Raw genomic sequence first — 18,005 nt, 5'->3', positions numbered from 1 at the left:
TGTTTTGGTCTATGTAATCAAAGTGGCCTTGAACTGCTGATCCTCCTGCCTCAGCCTCTGGAGTACCAGGATTCCAGAGATGTGTGTCCCCATATCCAGCTCGCTCTTTTCATTTCTTAGTTCCTCATTTTACAAGTCTCACTTTTTTCCTCTAAGCTAAAAATGTTTTCCAATTCTATGATACCAACTCAGGTTCTTTTTCTTATGCTGAGACCTAAGTGAGCCTAATTCTGACTTGACTCGGTCTCAGAAAAGGGTGTCAGACATTTAAAGCAGAAGGAAGAGACCAAATTTTTTCCCCTTCCCCTGTTTTGTTTCCCCCCAAGGGCTGGAATAAAACCTCTTCCACGGTATGCACATGCTGTCACTGAGTGTTCTTAATCCCTGGTGTTGAAGAAATCTTCCAAGGGATTGGAGAGCAGCTCAACTAGTTGCCTCATTCTTTAGCAAAACTCACACTTGAATATGAACAGGGCAGGGCGAATGCAGCTGCACTGGATAGGGGCACCTGGTAACTGCCATACTCAGGATGCAGACCAGGATACAGACCAGGAATGCTAACATCCCTTGACCATCGCTATTCCCTAACCCCTCTCCATGTGTTCTGAATGAATTTAGGAGGGCTCATCTTTAGTGGTCATAAAGCCATCAGAAGGGACGCTGTCACATTCCGTCCCACCTCAGGGCTGTCTCTTGCAGTTGTCTTCCTAGGACACTTTTTTCCAGGATTTTCCCTATGGCTGACTCCTAAATGTCACCTCTGAGCACCCTTTCGTGGATCAGATTTTCACGGCCACTCAATTTCACCACCTGCTTTACTGTCTTTGTGGCATTCATCGCTCTTTGAAACGGTATAATCGTTTTCCCCCTACAGTGTACATCCTCGGCCTCCGGGTTCCAGAAATTTCCGCTGGCAGGGTCCCACTTAGCAAAGCTCTTGCATGTGGCACCTGCGGGTCCTCTAACATGGCGGCCTTGGTCTCCCCCTGGTGGCGAAGCGGCGCCACTGCTTCTCCCACGGCACAAACACGAGACAGCTTTGGACCAGGGGTGGTTTTACTCCGCCAGGCGGGAGCCGGGCAATCGAGGGGGCGTGGCCAATGGGTGGGCGGAGCCTTAGGGGTGTCCCCGAGACAGTGGGTGAGCGAGCCAGAAGGGCATGGCCAATGGTGGAAGGATCTGGTGTACCGGCCGGGGATGTGAACACGTCCAAGACGCGGGGACTTGGCGGGATGTGGGCCGGGCCTACATGCCAGACATCACCCGGTTGGTCCCCGTGTCGGTGAGGTTGCCGCGAAGGGCCTGTTCCTCCTCGAAGGCCTTGAACAGCGAGTTGAAGTTGCCGGCTCCGAAGCCCTGGGGGATGAAGAGCAGGCAGGAGGTGGGGATCCAGCAAGCAGACGATGCTACGTGTATGCCCGTCGGTGGGCTCCGGCCCTACCTGGTGGTTGTGGCGCTGGATGACCTCCAGGAAGAGCGTGGGTCGGTCCTGCATTGGCTTGGTGAAGATCTGCAGGAGGTAGCCCTTATCATCGTAATCCACCAGGATTTTCAGCTCCTAGGAGGGAGACAGAGGGCTCGGTTAGAGGAGGGACGACCTGCCCTTGTAGCCCAGCTCCGTGGGATCCCTAGAAAGCCCAAGGGCACCTGTACCCCTAAAGCTAAGAAAAGACTTTTCTCGTGCAGTTCCAGCCTCCCTTAGATATGTCCCCAGACTGCTCCGTTAACTGCCGCTTGCTAAGGGCCATGCCTAAGACACAGCCATGACTGCACCCTACTCGAGGTCTGGCCTCCTTGTTCCCCATCCTCCCACTCATCGCTCCCCATCCTCTCACTCATCGCATTAGATCGGGTCACTCAGTGGAAACGAATTCTCCTGTGTTGCTGGTGAGAATGTAAAATGCTGCAACCACTTTGGGAAAACAATCTGGGAGTTTGTCAGAAAGTTAAACATGTTTTTAAGCCAGCGAGATGGCTCAATGGGAAAGGCATTTGCCACCAAGCCTAACTGAATCTGAGTTCCATCCAGAGGATCCATGATGGAAGGAGAGAACTGACTCCTGCAAGTTGCCCTCTGACTTTCACAGGTGTGCCTTGGCCTGTGGGTGCCCATACACACAATCAATAAATAAATGTAAAAAAATGTCTAACATGGGGCTGGAGATATTGCTCAGTGGTTAAGAGCACTGGCTGCTCTTGCAGAAGACCTGGATTTGAATCTCAGCACCCACATAGCAGCTAACAACTGTGACTCCAGTTCCAGAGGATCGGACACCTTTTTTTGACCTCTGAGGACATTGCACGGCACGGATGCACTTACATACATGGAGGCAATATACTCATACACAAAAAATAAAAATAGTATTTTTTAAATGTCTTAAACATTTTCAAGTGCCTAGTAAATCTACTCCCATATATACAAGAGAGGAGAAGAGATGTCTGTGCAGAACCTTGTATATGAAAGTTCACAGCAGTATTTTAAAATACACATAAAAATATAATACATGCTGGGTGTCGTGGCGCACAGCTTTAATCCCAGCACTCGGGAAGCAGAGGCAGGCAGATCTCTGTGAGTTTGAGGCCAGCCTGGTCTACATAGTAAGTTCTAGGACAGCTGGGGCTACAGGGAGACCCTGTCTTAAAAAGACAAAAAAAAAATAATACATTTTTTAAATTTGATTTTTGTATGTGTGTGTATAGATCTTTTTTAAAGGTTAAAATTCCATTTAATTTTATGTTTTATAGGGTTTATATTGAGTACAATATTGTATAACTGTAATAATTCAACTGTAAACCTAAAAATTTACAGCCAATTTTGAAAGTACTGCATCTTAGCTTAGGAAAATGTTATTGAATATGTCAATGCTGTTGTAAAGAAATGCTTCTTCTAAGTATGTGGTTATTAAATAAATAATTTTAAAAAATACACATAAAAACAAATCTTTTAAAAATATTTCCTTTTAAAAATCTTTTATTTTATTTTACATGTATGAGTGTATTGCATGCATGTATGTGAGTGCACCCGTCATGCAATGCTGCAGAGGTCGGAAAAGGGTTTGAGATTCCCCTGGAACTGGAGTTAAGGACGGTTCGTAGCCGCCATGTGGATGCTCTAAATTGAACCTGGGTCCTCTGCAAGAGCAGTCAGTGCTCTTAACCGCTGAGCCATCTCTCCAGTCCCTCCTTTATCATTTTTATGGTAAGTGTGAGGACCAAAGTTCAAATGCCCAGAACCCACATAAATGCCTGGTAGGTGTGCCCCCCCACCCCGTAATTCCAATGTCAAAATACAGAGCCCAGGGAGCCCCAGAGCAGGCTGGCTAAGAAGACTAGCTATACTAGCTATATTGGTGAGCCCTGGGTTTGAGGGAGAGACTCCGACTCAATAAATATGGTAGGAGAGTGACAGAGGATGACTCCTAACATCAACTTCAGACCTCCACATGCATGCACATCCATGTGCACATGTACCTACACTCACATGTGTTCACACATGCAAGCATGCACACACACAAAACGGAAAAAAAATTAATTAAAATCAAAGATATGCCCATTGGTTTCTGGCTACAGAAGAGGAAAACCCAAAGTCACTATAGCCTGTTAGAGGAATTGGCCCTGCCTACTTGCCTGACCTAGGCCATACTTCAAGCACTACTTTTCATCCACACTCATCTTCTTTCTGTGCTTGGAAATTGTACCTGCCTCAGGACCTTGGACTTGCTGTTTGCTCTGCCAGGAATGATCTTTCCCCAGCCTTTCACATAGCCAAGACCCTCAAATATAGCTTTCAATGAAAGCCAGTAACTCAAGTGGTCTGTTTTAGCTCCCTGCATGATGGTAACTCTCTCCTTGTTACCTGTCTCTGACATCCCACCCCCAACCTAGTATGCATCTCCAATGATGGCAGGGGCCTGGTCTGGCTCGTCATTCTGTGTCCCTGTGCATGGGCAGTGTCTGGGGCCCAATGGAACGCAGGGCTCACGTTCTTCCCTCCTAAGTATCCCACCTGGGCCTCACCTCCAGCACATCGATGCTCTCCTTCACCTGAATCCTGGCTGTCTTGAGATTCTCCCGAAGCAGCTTGTAGTAAGAAGATGGAACGGCCAAGAACTCCATGCCTCGCTCCCTCAAGTGGCGGATCTGTCCCAGAATAGAGTCAAGGTTGACCTCTTTGCACAACATTTCTACCTAGGTGGATCTGCTGGACCAGGAGGTTGCAGGGTCCCCTGACTGTCAGGATGTAGTATGACCTTATCCCTTTCCTTCTCTCTATGAAATCCACATGAACAACAGTGATTGCTCTCATTCACAGAGCAGGCACTATGTGCCTTTCATTCTATATAGTGCCTTGTTAGGTCCATTTCATAGCTGGGAAAACTGAGGCATCCAAATATTTAAGTATCTACCTTGGTAGCCAGAGTGATTTCTGAAAATACAAGTCAAGCATGTCACTGCTCTGCTTATCCCATAGTGATGTCACATCTCAGTCCCACCTGCCTCTACACCCACCTTCTGCCCCAGGCTCCCATACTCATTCCTTTCCGGTCACATCAATCTCCTTGCGGTTTCTGCAAACTTTCAGGCACTCTCATCTTTGACTTGGCTGTCCCTCCTGCCTGGAACACTTTCCCAACGTTTGTAGGCTTCTCTTTGCAAACGTCTCCTCCAAGCAGCCCTCCTTGATTACCCTATTAAAAGTGGCATGCCTTCCACCCCACCTTTACTCCCTCACTGCCAAGATTTCTTTTTTCCCACCACTACCTAGGTTCTTCTTTTGCTTAAAATCTCCATAATGTCTTAGTCCACTTGTTACCACTGTAGCTCACAAAACTAAGACAGCACCCAACACACAGTAGGTGCTCAGCAAATATCCATGGAATGAATGAATGAAGTTGTCAAGATCAAGCCAAGGACTTTTGGTTGCTCCAGGATTGAATTGGACATTCCTTAAGGAATAGATAGAAGCCCACCTCCCCAAAGACTGGATCCATAGACACAGCATGTTTAATTTGGCTAGAAAGACATACTTGTCTTATCATCCAATAATTTCATTTGCAAACGTAAGCCCAGAGAGGTATTAAATCCCCCAGACACACAGCAAGGCAGCAACAGAACTGGACCCAAATCCCCACTCCTGTAATCTCTGACACTAGATTGTTCTGCTGAGTGAGCTCTTCCGACTTTTAGTTTGTATGAGATGCAGGATCTAGAACGAGGCCGGATCAGCCCTCCAGGCCAGAGACTGCCACTGCCCCCTCCCACTCCATTTCAAGGATGCTGAAGAGACCCAGCAGCTGATGGAGGGGACTCAGAACTATGAATGGGGGCCTAACCGCTGTGATGATGTCTTCCGTCTTGAGAGCAATGTGCTGCACCCCAGCACCCCCATTATAGTCGACATATTCCTAGAAGGAAACAAGGAAGGAGACCACTGTCAGGCATCTCTGTCACTCACACCTCTGCCCTTGCAAGAGCCCTCAAACCTTGTTCTCTTCTACCCCACCTGGATCTGGGATTTCTTCTTGCCTGGCGCTGGCTCATTAATGGGCATCTTGATGGACTCCTCATAGTTGGCCACCACAATGGAGCGCAGAGAACTGTATTCTGTGTGTACCTGTGTGTCATCCACTGACCAGAAACGGTGGAACTGCAGATTTTTCAGGTACCTACCGGGTGGCCACAGGACGCATTCATTGTATGCCTGCCTGAGACCCACTCTTGAGAATGTGTCTCTGAGTAGTCTCCAGAAGGGTGACATCACACACAGATTTGTACTTTTATTATGACAACTTTCCTTCAGGGGGCTAAGAAAGTGACTTGTAATAAAATATACATCATAGGGCAATGCTGCAACAGAAGGAGGCCAGTGCTCTCACCTCTAATTTAGACAAGGGTGATGTGGATGTAATGCTATGCTTGAATGTGTGCCCCAGACTCATTTTTAATTGTCATGCAATGTTATTAAGAGATGGGACCCTTAATGGGCTGGGGCTGGAGCTCAGGAGTAGATGACTAGGCCACAAGAGTTCTGACCCAGTAAATGGGCCAATGTTATGGCAGGAATGGCTTTGTTATTGTGAAAAGGGGTTGGTTATGGTGAGGTGGGGTAATTCTTGAGAGTGACTTTGTTCTCCTGGGATTGGGTTTGCTATAGAAGCATTGGCCCCATCTTTCTAGTGCACCTTTTTGTTCCTCCAGTCGTCTGGGCTTGTGTAGTAGAAAACAAACTCAGGTAGGTAGCCGTAATCTTTTATGAAGTTGACAGTTTCACCACAAATACATGAATCAGTAACCTCAGGTGACCTCGTGCCCTATTTTCCCCTAGCAAGAAACTCTGATCCCTGCTGTAGAGTCAGGTAGACCCAGGGCCTCACCATTCTGAAGCAGACACCATCTCCTGGTCAGGCTGGTTGCCTACAATGTGGTCGATAATCTCAAGGTTGCAGTTGGGCCTGGAAGAGGGGTTGAGGGTGAGAAGGAGGCTAGCCACAGTCTTCCCTTCCCATCGACCCTTCAGCAATTTCAGATTTACATAGTTTCTACTGTGTGCCAGATACTTTGCTAGCTAACACATATTCGATCACCACCCAGTTTTACAGATGAAGAAAAAGAGGCATTGAGTAATAAATCAACCAAGGTTAAATGGCTACAAAGTGACAGAGCTAAGATGTGACCAAGCAGTCTGACCACAGAGCCTGTGCCCTCACCCTCTATGCAACCTCTTCCTTTTAAAAATAGAATTTCTCACTTTATGTGTATGTGTGTGCCTGCATGTCAGTATGCAACCACAAATGCAGGTGCCAGCAGAAACCAGAAGCGGGGATTGGGTTTCCTGGAACCGAAGTTATAGGTGGTTGTGAGCTGCCCAGTGTGGGTGCTGGGAACTGAACTCAAGTCCTTTGCAAGAGCTGCAAATGCTTTAACTGCTGAGCCACCTATCCTGTCCCACTGTGCTATCTGTTGATGCCCCCTCTTCAAAAGTTTCAAAAATTCCCCAGCAACCACCCCTAAATGCTCTGTCCCACCAGAGAAGCCCACTACACAGGGGAAAGGGACCATGACTTTTCACCCGACTCCTGCACAAAGAAACACTCACAGTTTCGAAAGTAGGGGGTCCTTGTATGTTGGGGCCTCGAATCCAGGTAAGAAACAGCCAGTGTAGTTCATCTTCTCCACCAAGGTGTGTGTGGTGTCTCCATACTAGGGGTGGGAAGTGGCCTTGCTCAGTGCTGAGCACTTACCCTGCCAGGGCCAGGTTGTTTTCACAACACAAACACAGCCCTGAGTTCTACCATGAATCTAATGTGCTTTTGTTTGGGAGTGTTTTTAACAGTCTGCCTGTGGGATCAGGAGCTCTGTGAGGGTAAGAATGCTGTTTTGCTGTTGATGGTTTTGTTTGTTTATGATACAGAGTCTTGCTATATAGCCCAAGTTGGCCTACAACTCACAGAGATCCTCCTGCCTCAGCTTCCCAAATACTGGGAATAGGCATGAGCCTCCACGCCTAGCTTTTGTTCTTCATGGTATCCTTAGCACCTAGCTCAGTGTCTGGCACATAGTAGGTACCCAATCAAACTGTGACTAGATGAAGGAACTGGATTAAATTATGCTGGAGGGCTCTTTCAATCTTTTTTTTTCAATTGAACACAGGGCCTTGTGCATGCTAGGCAAGTGCTCTGCCACTGAGTTCCATCCAAGTCCTCTTTTTTCCTTTTTATAATTTTGTGTGTTTGTGTATGTGGTGTATGTATCTGTTTGTATATGTGCATGAGCTTGTCTATGCATGAGTCTGTGCTTGCATGTAGAGGCCAGTGGTCCGTTGTGTGTCTCCTCAATCACATTCTCCATTCTTTTTTGGGGGTGGGGGGCAGGGTCTCTCAATGAACCTGGAGCTCATTGGTCCTCCTGGGCTTATGGCCAATAAGTTTCTGTGTCTGCCTCCCACACACAAGTGCTGGGGTCACTGATATGCACTACCGTGCCTGGCTTTTTCCATTTGCTAGGGGATCTGAACTCAGGTCCCCATGCATGCACAGCAAACACTTTGCCCACTGAGCCATCTCTCCAGCCTTCTTTTTTGGGGGGATCTTTTTGAGACAAGGTCTCCCTGTAGCCCCAGTTGGCCTAGAACTCACGATGTAGACCAAGCTGGCCTTAAACTCACAGAGATCAGCCTGCCTCTGCCCCCCGAGCGCTGGGACTAAAGGCATGCACCATCACGCCTGATCCTTTTTTTTTTTTTTTTAAATTTTGAGACTGAGTCTAAGTTACTCAGTGGATCTGAACTCACTGGATAGCCTAAGCAGGCCTTGAACTTGTGATCCTCTTACCTCCATCTCCCTAGTAGCTCAGATTATAGGCATTTGTAACCAGACCTATCTTAGCAATCTTAAAATTTCACTTAATTTCGAGGAGGTAGGACCCGTAACTGTCTCACAGCAGCAAGGGTGCTGCACAGTGATCATCCTTGTGAAGTACGGACGGTATGCCAGGCACTTTGCTACTAAGTGCTTTCCAGAAATGACCTTTCCAACAGACCCTGGAGGGGTGGGGCTGAAAATGGAGGCCCAGAGAGGCTCACTAGTGGCTAGGTCACACAGGAGGGCCAGCTCTAGTCCCTGCCCATTTCACAGAGCCACAGAGAAGAAACATGCTTCCCTAAAGACACCCAGCTAATGTAGGGTATGGCTTCCTCAGAAACCACCCTTCTCCTTCCATCAAAGCCCCTGCCCACAGTTGTTGCTTCCTACCGGGAAAGTTGACTGGCAGTTCCCAGAAGCCCCCACACACTGATCAAGCATTATTAGAAGTCAGACTTAAGGAAGTATGTATTCTGAAGCACATAGATACCAGGGAACAATGGGGTGAGTCAGGGGTCCTGGTGTTTGAACAGGTTCTGAAAGCTGGGTGGGGACTGGAGTCTCAGTAGTTAATAACAGTAGTGGGAGTGGGCGCCCAAGAGTCTCAGTGGGTTCTGACAGCAGTGGAGTGGTGGGTTCTGTTGTCTCAATGGGCTCTGACAGTAGTGGGGGTGGGGCATCAAGTTAACTCACCGTCTGCAGCACTGCAAACTTCACCTTCCCAAACTTGTCTTGCTCTACCCAGGGCTCCCGCACAATTTTGGCACCCCGTTCTCGGGCTTTCTGCAAGGGAGACCCAGTGGGGAGAGTGTTGAAGGCTGGAGCCTCCCAGAGCCCTTGCCTGCTGCACCTGCAGTGGACCTTCCATGTGGTCCTGACCATTATCAGGAGCCCTAACTTCAGCTGGACCTGCCATAACCATGCCTCATGCCCATTTGGGAGCTAGGGAAACCGAGGCTCAGTCTAAGTTGGAGCTATAGGGACAAAGTGGTGGCTTTGGGTGTCCACCCTGCCTCTGCTAGCTTACTCTATGACCCAGCCAACTTGCCAGTCCTCAGTTTCCCTTTTTGTAAAAGAAATGGCCAGATAGCAGAATAGGAATTGACACTTATCGAGTGCTTATAGTGTGTCAGACCCTATGGCAAGTGTACACTGCGTTCACACTGTCTCAGAAGAAGCTCACTTGCTTATAGCATAGGCCAGGCACTATTCTAGGGATTGACCTGCCCAGTCCTCACAACATTATGTAGAGCTTGTGTCGTCTCCATTCTATAGGTGAGGAAATACAGAGAAGTTAATCACTTACACAAAATCACATAGCTAATGAGATTCAACCCAGGCACCCTGGGATCCACTCACTGAATCTTTAAACTGCCTCCCCTCCTTTTCCTTATTTATGTATTTCTGTATTTATTTATTCATTCATTCATTTTTATATGTACGAGATTTTACTACATGTATGTAAGCACATCCATGCATGCAATGCCTTCAGAGGTCAAAAGAGGGCATTGGATCCCTTGGAACTGGAGTTACAGATGGTTGTTAGCTGCCATGTGGGTGCTGGGAACTGAACCCAGGTCCTCTGCAAGAGCAGCCAGTGCTCTTAACTGCTAAGCCATCTCTCCAGCACTCCCCTCTACTTTTTATTAAATGCAATGCTGGGGATGCATGTTAGGCAAGTGCTATACCAATGAGCCACACACCAACTCATGAAAAAAAGAAACTCCTTTTTTCAGGTAGGGCCTCATGTAGCTGAGGCTGGTCTCAAACTTGCTGTGTAGCTGAGGATGATCTTGAACTCCTGATCTGATCTGCCTGCTATGACTACAGGTGTGTATCATAATGGCTGGCTGTAAACTGCCTCTTGAGGACTGTATTTGGTTCAAAGTCATGATCATTGTAATCCATTCCATTTTATAACCTCGCAGTGAGGCTGTGATTGCTCCTCATTTTATAGAAATGAGGAAACTGAGGCTCAAAATGAGGACCCACAGTAAAGGATGAGGCCATGGGCGCTGGAGAGATGGCTCAGTAGTCAAGAGCACTGGCTACTCTTGCAGAGGACCCTGGTTTGGTTGCCAGCCACCCATGACAGCTAACAACTTAATTCCAGTTCCAGGGGATTTTATACGCTGTTCTAGCAGGTACCAGGCACCAGGAACACATGTGGTACACATACATACATGTAGGCAAAACACTCATACACATAAAATAGATAAGTAAATTTTTTTTTTTTGGTGTTTTTGAGACAGGTCTCCCTGTAGTCCCAGCTGTCCTAGAACTCACTATATAGACCAGGCTGGCCTTGAACTCACAAAGATCCGCCTGCCTCTGCCTCTCAAGTTCTGGGATTAAAAGGCGTGTGTCACCACGCCCGGCTAATAAGTAAATATTTTTAAAGGGTAGGGTATGTGTCACTGGAACTTGGGTGTATCCCACCAGCAGCCAGCCATGACTGATGGGGTCCCAGTGGCAGGGCCTTGCTGCATCAGCCCAGGTGTTCCTCACCTGCACAATATGGTCACAGTCTTCTACCTCAAACGCAATGTCCTTCACCCCATCACCGTGCTTCACCAAGTGGTTGCCCATCTCTGTGGTGGGCAGGAGAATGAAGACAGTGGAGTTCTCAGCCTCTACCCTGACCCCAGCTCCTCTGGGCTCCAGCCTCATCCCAGCCTCCACCCATGCCTTGACCCCACTGGCAGAGCCATGCTGCAGCCCCTGAGCCCCTCACCTTTGTTCCATGGGTTGAGAGCAGAGCAGAGAACAAACACAATCTAAAACAGAGGGCAAGGGGATGTAGCTGGTGGCTGGGGAGTGTGGCAAGGTGACTGTCTTCCCCTCTTCCTGCCCACCCTGAGACACTCCTGGTGGAACACAAGGCCCCTCCATCCAGGACTTCTGGGCCACATGTTCCAGCTCCTTTTCTGCCTCAGTTTCCCCCTGGTCCTCAGAACTGGGGACTTTCTCCTTTGGTAGCCATGCCCTGGGTCCTCAGACACTGGTGTTCAGAGGATTCCAGGAAATTCCATGGACTAGAGTGCCACTTAAACTCTCTGCTCTGATACCCTAAGTTTCTAGAACTTCTATGTAGTCAGTGTTGGGCCAGAGGGACATGAAACTAGGAAGATCCCTGTTGTGTGGTGGTACCCAGGGACCTGGAGAATGGGCCAGTGGCAGCTGAGTCATGCAGCCAGGTGTGTGTCCTGAAACAGGCGTGTACTCCACACAGGATGCCCTGGAGCTCTCAGCACCAAGACATGGGCACCTGGGTGGGGACATGGGGGCTCTTGAATGGGGACTCACCTTTCCTTGCTTGATGACATGGCTGACCACCTCCCGGGAGCCTGTCTCCAGGCCCTTGTAGGCCAGTGGTTCAAAGCCCATCTTGTTGCAGTAGAAGGAGGCAGCCTGAACAACACAGTGACAAGGGGTTCAGGGTGGTGGTCAGACCAACTTGTTCCTAGAAGGGAGCCCCAGTGTCCCAGCTGCCCTCTTGTCTCTCATGCAAAGAACCTCCTAGTTAAAAAGGCAGCGGTTCCACCGTCACAGAGCTTTCCTGCTGGGGTCTGGGGCTCTGATTGTGTAAGAGGATCCAAAGTGCCATTTCCAACCTGGCCTGGATCCTCCCCCCTCAGTACCCAATCACATTCCCTCCCTCAGGGAGGCCCTCTGGCCTGTCCTCTGCCCCTCCGTCACCCCTTTCTACCTGTTTGGCATTGCCAACCCAGAAGGTCACAGAGTGGAAATGGAGGAATCGGCCTCTCTCGGGCTGCAGAAGGGACGAGCAATGAGGTAGGATCCCTGGAAGTGGGTTCCCTAGCCACTTCGTCCCACCTCAACCCCAGAACCTAGGTGAAACTCCCACCATGCGGCCTTGTCTAGCTTCCCAAGACATTTCTCATTTTAAGATTTGAGCTCCTTGGATTCAGGACTGGGAAACCCCACAGGAGGCCTGCCCAGGCTCCACAGAAGGAAACAACCTTATGTTGAAGCAGCATGGATTTAAGATAGACCTCAGGGCTTTTGTATGTAGGTAGGTAGGTGCAGATGGCAACACCTGCTGTCCCTATTCCTTTGTTTGTATTAACACTCTGTCCCCCTCCTAGGCCAAAGCTCTTACATCTCTCCTCTGGCTTACCTTTGGTCCTTTGTTGCTGTAGGTCGTCTAGAAAGGAAAGGAGAGGCTGTGAACAAGGCGTTTCTGGAAGTGTCGCCACGAGTCGAGATTCATGAGGAGATCACAGTGGCCCAGGCAGATCTTACTTACCATGGTCGGTCCTGGTCAGCCTTCTACTGCAAAGTCTGGGACAAGAGGTTTGGGGAATGCTGGACAGAGTATTTACCACCTGGCAGGGCAGGGCCCGCCCCTGGCCTGGCCTTCCTGGGGGCGGGGAGCTGAGCCAACTCTAGGCTCCTAGGCTTGGGAGCCACTGAGTGAGCTGTGGCCACAAAGGACAAGGCAGTGGTGCCAAGCTGAGAGAAAGGAGTGGTGAGCCATGGTCCACTGGCCAGTAGAGCAGAGCCAGGGCAAGAAGCCAAGGGCACATTTTCTCCAGGACCCTGGGGTCCATCTAGACCCAACACCACCTGCCATCTAGACCCAAAGCTCCAAAGCCAAGGCCAGGTTAAATTCAGGATAACTCTGGCATTCTTGCTCAGGGACTCAGCAGAGCTGTTAGGGGCTGGTCTTGAAATCTGATTTGCAGAACAAAAGTGTAGCTTATATTTAAGGCAAAGGGGTGTGTGTCATAGTGGTTGGAAGCGTGAGTACAGAGGTTTGTGCTCTTACTCTGCTGCAGACTGGCTGGAGAAAGTCACCAAGCCTAGGGATCATTTTCCCTATCTGTAAAATGGGAACAATAGTCAGGTATGGTGGCACACATTTGTAATCCCAGCTCTTCAGAGGGAGAGGCAGGAGGAGCTCCATAAGTTCAAGACCAGCCTAGTCTGTGTAGTGAGTTTCAGGCTAGCCATGGTTACATAGTGAGACCATATCTGAAAAGTATAGTGTGTTGGGGGGGACTATAGCAATACGTAGGGATGTGTGGGACAGGGTATAGTCTCTAGAATGGGGCCTGGCACACATTATGGTTTCTGATCATGCAGCTGGGATGGGGCTGGGAAAGGATGGGACGTCTTGATTTTGCTATAGCCTGAGTACTTATTACAGGGAAAGTTATGGCTTTGCCCCTACCCCAGGTTCCAGCACCACAGAGTACCAGGAAGGTAGCGCTGATGGCTCTGGAGGGAGGAAGGCCCAGGGCCGTTCCTGGTGTCCCTTCACCCAAATCCTTGGGTTTTACTTTCTAGGAAGATCAAGTGCTAACAGCAGACATTTACCTGAGGACACTAGGACAGCACTCCCCGCAGCTTCCCATCCCCTTCTCTGGCTCCACACCAGGCCCCAGAAACTCTTTTCACTGGCTGACAATGGAGTATCTGGTTGAAGACACAGGCCAGAGAATTTTCCCAGGTCATATGGTTGATAAGAGGCAGAAAGAGCCAGGCTACTCTAACTTCGGGACCCACACTTTAAAAAAAACTGCTGTATTGGGGGCTGGAGAGATGGCTCAGTGGTTAAGATCACTGACTGTTCTTGCAGAAGACCCGGGATTGAATCCCAGCACCCAGATGGCAGCTAACAACTGTCTGTAACTCCAGTTCCAGGGGATCCGACAGCCTCTTCTGTCCTCCATGACACGGGTGCACTTACCTACATGCAGGCGATACATGCATACACATAAAATTTTTAAAAAATTGCTGTATTGCCCACTTCACAAAGGGGGATTCTATTATCCCTGCCAGAAAAATGGGGAAACTGGGCTGAGGAGATAGCTCAAGTGGTAAAGTACTTGCCTTGCAAGCATGAGAACTTGAGTTCAATCCCCAGAATGCACAAAGGCATGACAGCATGTGCTTACAATCCCAGTGCTGGGAAGATGGAGACAAGAGGCTCCCTGGGGCTCCCTGGCCAGCCAGCTTCCTTGATATGACCAGTTCCAGGCCAATCAGAGATTTTGCCTCAAGAAAAAAAAAAAAAAGGTGGACAATACATGAGGAACAACACTGAGGTTGATCTCTTATTTCCCCATGTATACACAACCCAAATATGATGTGCATGCACACCAGCACATATGCGAACACACACACACACACACACACACACACACACAGAAATATGGAGAAATTGAGCAAACATATGTTCCAGAGGTCTCTGAGCTGATAAGAACAGAGATCCAAATTCCAACCTGTTTGATTCCCCTCCAGACATCTTTCCCCTAGTTTTTTCTCTATTTTCCGGGCAGCTCTGGATGCAGTGGCCGCACCCCCATATCTTGCTCCTCCTGGATGATTCTCTAGACTTACCCCAGTGTCCACCTCTGCTCAGAGACTCACTAGGTTCCACTGGGGACAAGGGCTCAGTGAAGCCCGTCCACCACTGTTCTGCCCTAAACATCTTGTTCCTTGCTTGTTGTGACCAGCTCACCCCTTGCTGCTGGAGCTTGGTTTGGCTTATATCTCAAGCATGAGGTCAATCTTTCCTGAGTCCAGAAAGCATGTCATGAGCAGCCTCAGGGGTCCAAAGGCCAGAGTGGTAGGGTCTGGCTCATCTGGCTACAGGTGGTGAGTTTGTCTCTCTTCTCTGGACTTTGCTTCCAGAAACATTACCGGTGTCAGTCATAATCTGGATACCTTGCTAGGTGCCACTCCCATCTTTGGGCAGGGCCTGGAGAAGGGAGCTTGCAGGACCCAGCCTCCTGTCCTTCCCTGATGCCACCTGCTCCAGCAGGGCTCAGGTGGATAGCAGGTTAGTGGTGGTTAGGTGTGGCCTTTGCTGCTTGTGGTGCCAGCTGTGCTAGGATGTAGGTTCCAGAGGCATTGCTCAAGCAATTTTCTATTTAGATGGGCTCTTAAGGCTGGGTGTTATGGCTCACGCCAGTTATCCCAACACTTGGGAGATGGAGGCAGGAGTTCAAGGCCAGCCTTGATTATAGAGCAAATTTCAAGGCCATCCTGGGTTACATGAGACTGCGTCTCAAAACAACCAAACAAACAGACAGGCTCCTAAAATTCATTCTGCACCATGCCCTGGGGTACAGAAAAGAGTTCCCAGAGCAGGCCCTGGGTACAAGGTGAGCCTTGGTTGGTATTCAGGATCCTAGACTCTAAAACGGTTCCCACCTTTCCTGGAAATGACAAGGATGGTTGACTGTGCCTCTATGGTTTAGTTTATGCAACGGGAGGCTGGTGATATGGCTCAGTGGTAGAGAATTTGTTTAGTACACATGAGGCCCTGAGTTATACCCTCAGTACCAATAAGAAAGCGGTGGTGGGGGGAGTAAATGCAGTGTTGGGGGAGAGAGCGTCTATGTAGTGATGGGAAAGCACTCCAGGATATAGAAGATATATTCAGTTTTCTTAAATTCTTTAAAAATTTTTTTATTTTTATTTTATGTGTATGAATGTTTTTCGTGCTTATATGTAAGTGCACCACGTCCTGCAAAGCCCACAGAGGTCAGAAGAGAGTATTGGATCCCCTGGAACTGGAGTTAGACAGTTGTTAGCTGCCATATGGGTGCCAGGAATTGAATCTAGGTCCTTTGAAAGAGCAGACAATGCTCTTAACCACTGAGCCATCTCTCTAGCCCCTAGTTTGTTTTTTTTTTAAGGCACAGAACAGTATATGTGTCAAGTTACCATTTAACACACACACACACACACACACACACACACACACCACACTGTTTAGGTTTTAATTTTGTTCTTGCAGTTGATTTGAATTTTCCACAGTGTAAAGCTCGCCAAGTATTCTGTGCACTTGGTGGCATTTAAATAGAGAGGAGTGCGCTCAGCCTCGACCTGTGAAATCTGTCCCCAGCATCCCAGGCTTATTGACTTCAGTATTCCTTCTCTGCACATCTGATTGCTCCTCCTGCTTCTGCAACAGATCATATTCACATAAGCTTCATAATTGTTTAAATGATTTTACAGTTTTGTAAATATGGCTGGGGGGCGGGGCATATTGATAGAGGGATAATTTTCCTAGATTGAAATTCACTCTTTTGGTGCACAGTTCTGTGAACATTGAAAACACATACAGTTGTTTAACTATCACCTCAGTCAAGATAAAAACAATTCCATGACCCCCAAAAGTCCCTTCCCATTTTTCCATTCTGTCCCTCCTCTGTCCCCACCTGGTTGTATTTTCTAATCCTCTCCTCAGGTCCTCAAGCTTGTGCAGCAAGCGCTTTACACACCAAGCCATCTCCCCAGCCCCCAAGTCTTTTCTTGCTGAGCAGTCTTCAGTTCACCAGGGTTTATAAACACTGTGATCCTCTTTCTAAATAATCAGCCTATTGACATATCCAGGAAAACTGGCTATGAGACAGATTCTCAAAGTAGAGAGATAGGAGGCAGAGCAGTGGGACATATTTCTTCATTTTACAGAGGAGAATTAGGGCTGGGGAGGGGGCTCAATTGGTAGAGGGCTTACCTAGGCTTCATTGATCCCAGCATTGCATAAACCAGAAGTGGTAGAGTACTCCTAACAATCCAGAGGTAGAGGTAGGAAGATCAGGAGTTCAAGGTCATTCTCAGCTACACAAGACTCTGTCCCCCTATCCCTGCCCCACACACACAAAAGAGGAAAATTATACTACCTTTTCTATAGAAAATGCCTTTAGAAAGGGAAGAGTTTATCTGGGTGTGCTAGTGCACACCTGCAATCCCAGCCTTTGGGAGGCTAAAACAGGAGGATCTGTGTGAATTTAAGGCCTGGGCTACATAACAAGATCTTCCTTAATTTTTTTTTTTAAATTTAGAGCAACAAAGAGAAGCAATTAAAGTCCACCTAATGTGCTGAATGGAAACAGGAGCTGGAGCAAGGCAACAGCCACCCGAAGTTCTCATTCCTTCCAATGAGATGCCCGTGAGTAGGCAAGTCTAGAAAGCAAAACTGTGTTCCCAAGTGGGTGTGACCTCTAGGCAGGGTCACAGTGAAGAGGGTAGGGGCTGAGAATGTTCTTGATCTGGGAGTCATTAAATGAGTGTGGTCATTTTGTGAAAATTCAGTGGTAGTTTCTATGGAAGATTCGTGTCCTTCCAGAATGCATATTATATTTTAACCAAAACAAATTTCTTTTTGTTTTAATTTAAATGTGTGTGTGTGTGTGTGTGTGTGTGTGTGTGTGTGTGTGTGTGTGCATGTGTCTTTTTGAGAGGGTCTCCCTGTAGCCCCAGCTGGCCTGGAACTCACTCTGTAGACCAGACTGGCCTCAAACCCACAAAGATCTGCCTGCCTCTGCCTCCTAAGTTCTAGGACTAAAGGCATGTGCCACCATGCTCGGCTTTAATTTTAATTTTTATCAATTGATTGAGAAAGGGTCTCCCGGTGTACCCCAGGCTGGCTTCAGATTCACACAGATCCTTCTGCTTTAGTCTCCCTGTCTCAGCTTCCTGAGTGCAAAGCCCTTGCCTAGGCCGATTCCTGGGTTCCTAATCCCTCCCTTACCAGACAAACAGTCCAGGGCCAGCCACCTCACCTCTCTGAGCTCCAGTTCACTTCTGTGTAAAGTGGGGATAAGGCTGTGAGGACCGTTGTGGTTTAGTCCCAGTGGGCTCTTGGACTAAAGGCTTCATTTC

At 48.3% G+C, this 18,005-nt stretch overlaps 1 protein-coding gene and 1 long non-coding RNA gene across 3 annotated transcripts; one reads left to right on the top strand and one right to left on the bottom strand.

The window, feature by feature from the left end:
- Positions 1-1,038: 1,038 nt before the first annotated feature.
- Positions 1,039-12,712, bottom strand: Hpd (4-hydroxyphenylpyruvate dioxygenase). Of its 2 annotated transcripts, XM_008839343.3 has the most exons (14): positions 12,631-12,712; positions 12,502-12,528; positions 12,070-12,132; positions 11,667-11,771; positions 11,095-11,137; positions 10,869-10,951; positions 9,054-9,143; positions 7,097-7,200; positions 6,375-6,452; positions 5,504-5,666; positions 5,334-5,405; positions 4,018-4,140; positions 1,442-1,558; positions 1,039-1,356 (listed from the first exon to the last, which is right to left on the bottom strand). In XM_008839343.3, exons 1-14 carry the CDS (start codon positions 12,631-12,633, stop codon positions 1,246-1,248), a joined length of 1,182 nt encoding a protein of 393 aa, XP_008837565.1. In that variant the 5' UTR covers positions 12,634-12,712; the 3' UTR covers positions 1,039-1,245. The 2 variants fall into 2 exon arrangements, with proteins under 2 accessions (XP_008837565.1, XP_029422469.1); XM_029566609.1 differs by lacking the exons at positions 12,070-12,132; positions 12,502-12,528; positions 12,631-12,712 and adding an exon at positions 11,877-11,901.
- On the top strand, positions 12,070-17,501 carry LOC115071397. Its single transcript, XR_003850484.1, has 3 exons — positions 12,070-12,155; positions 12,524-12,634; positions 17,186-17,501. It is a non-coding gene; the product is annotated as an uncharacterized LOC115071397 (long non-coding RNA).
- Positions 17,502-18,005: the final 504 nt, after the last annotated feature.

This window comes from Nannospalax galili, unplaced genomic scaffold (genome assembly GCF_000622305.1).
Source record: "Nannospalax galili isolate Female #2095 unplaced genomic scaffold, S.galili_v1.0 scaffold218, whole genome shotgun sequence".
In the NCBI taxonomy this organism is placed as follows: Eukaryota; Metazoa; Chordata; class Mammalia; order Rodentia; family Spalacidae; genus Nannospalax; species Nannospalax galili.
Note: the sequence above shows the minus strand (reverse complement) of the source record. Positions and strands in the feature narration are given on the sequence as shown.

Bases quoted from the DNA above. Each gene is read 5' to 3' on its own strand.
- Hpd (XM_008839343.3), bottom strand. The intron at 10,952-11,094 runs GTGAGGGGCTCA...TGCCCACCACAG, and splicing joins TCTCAACCCATGGAACAAAG to AGATGGGCAACCACTTGGTG. The intron at 1,559-4,017 runs GTGAGGCCCAGG...TCTCCCTCCTAG, and splicing joins AGAGCATCGATGTGCTGGAG to GAGCTGAAAATCCTGGTGGA.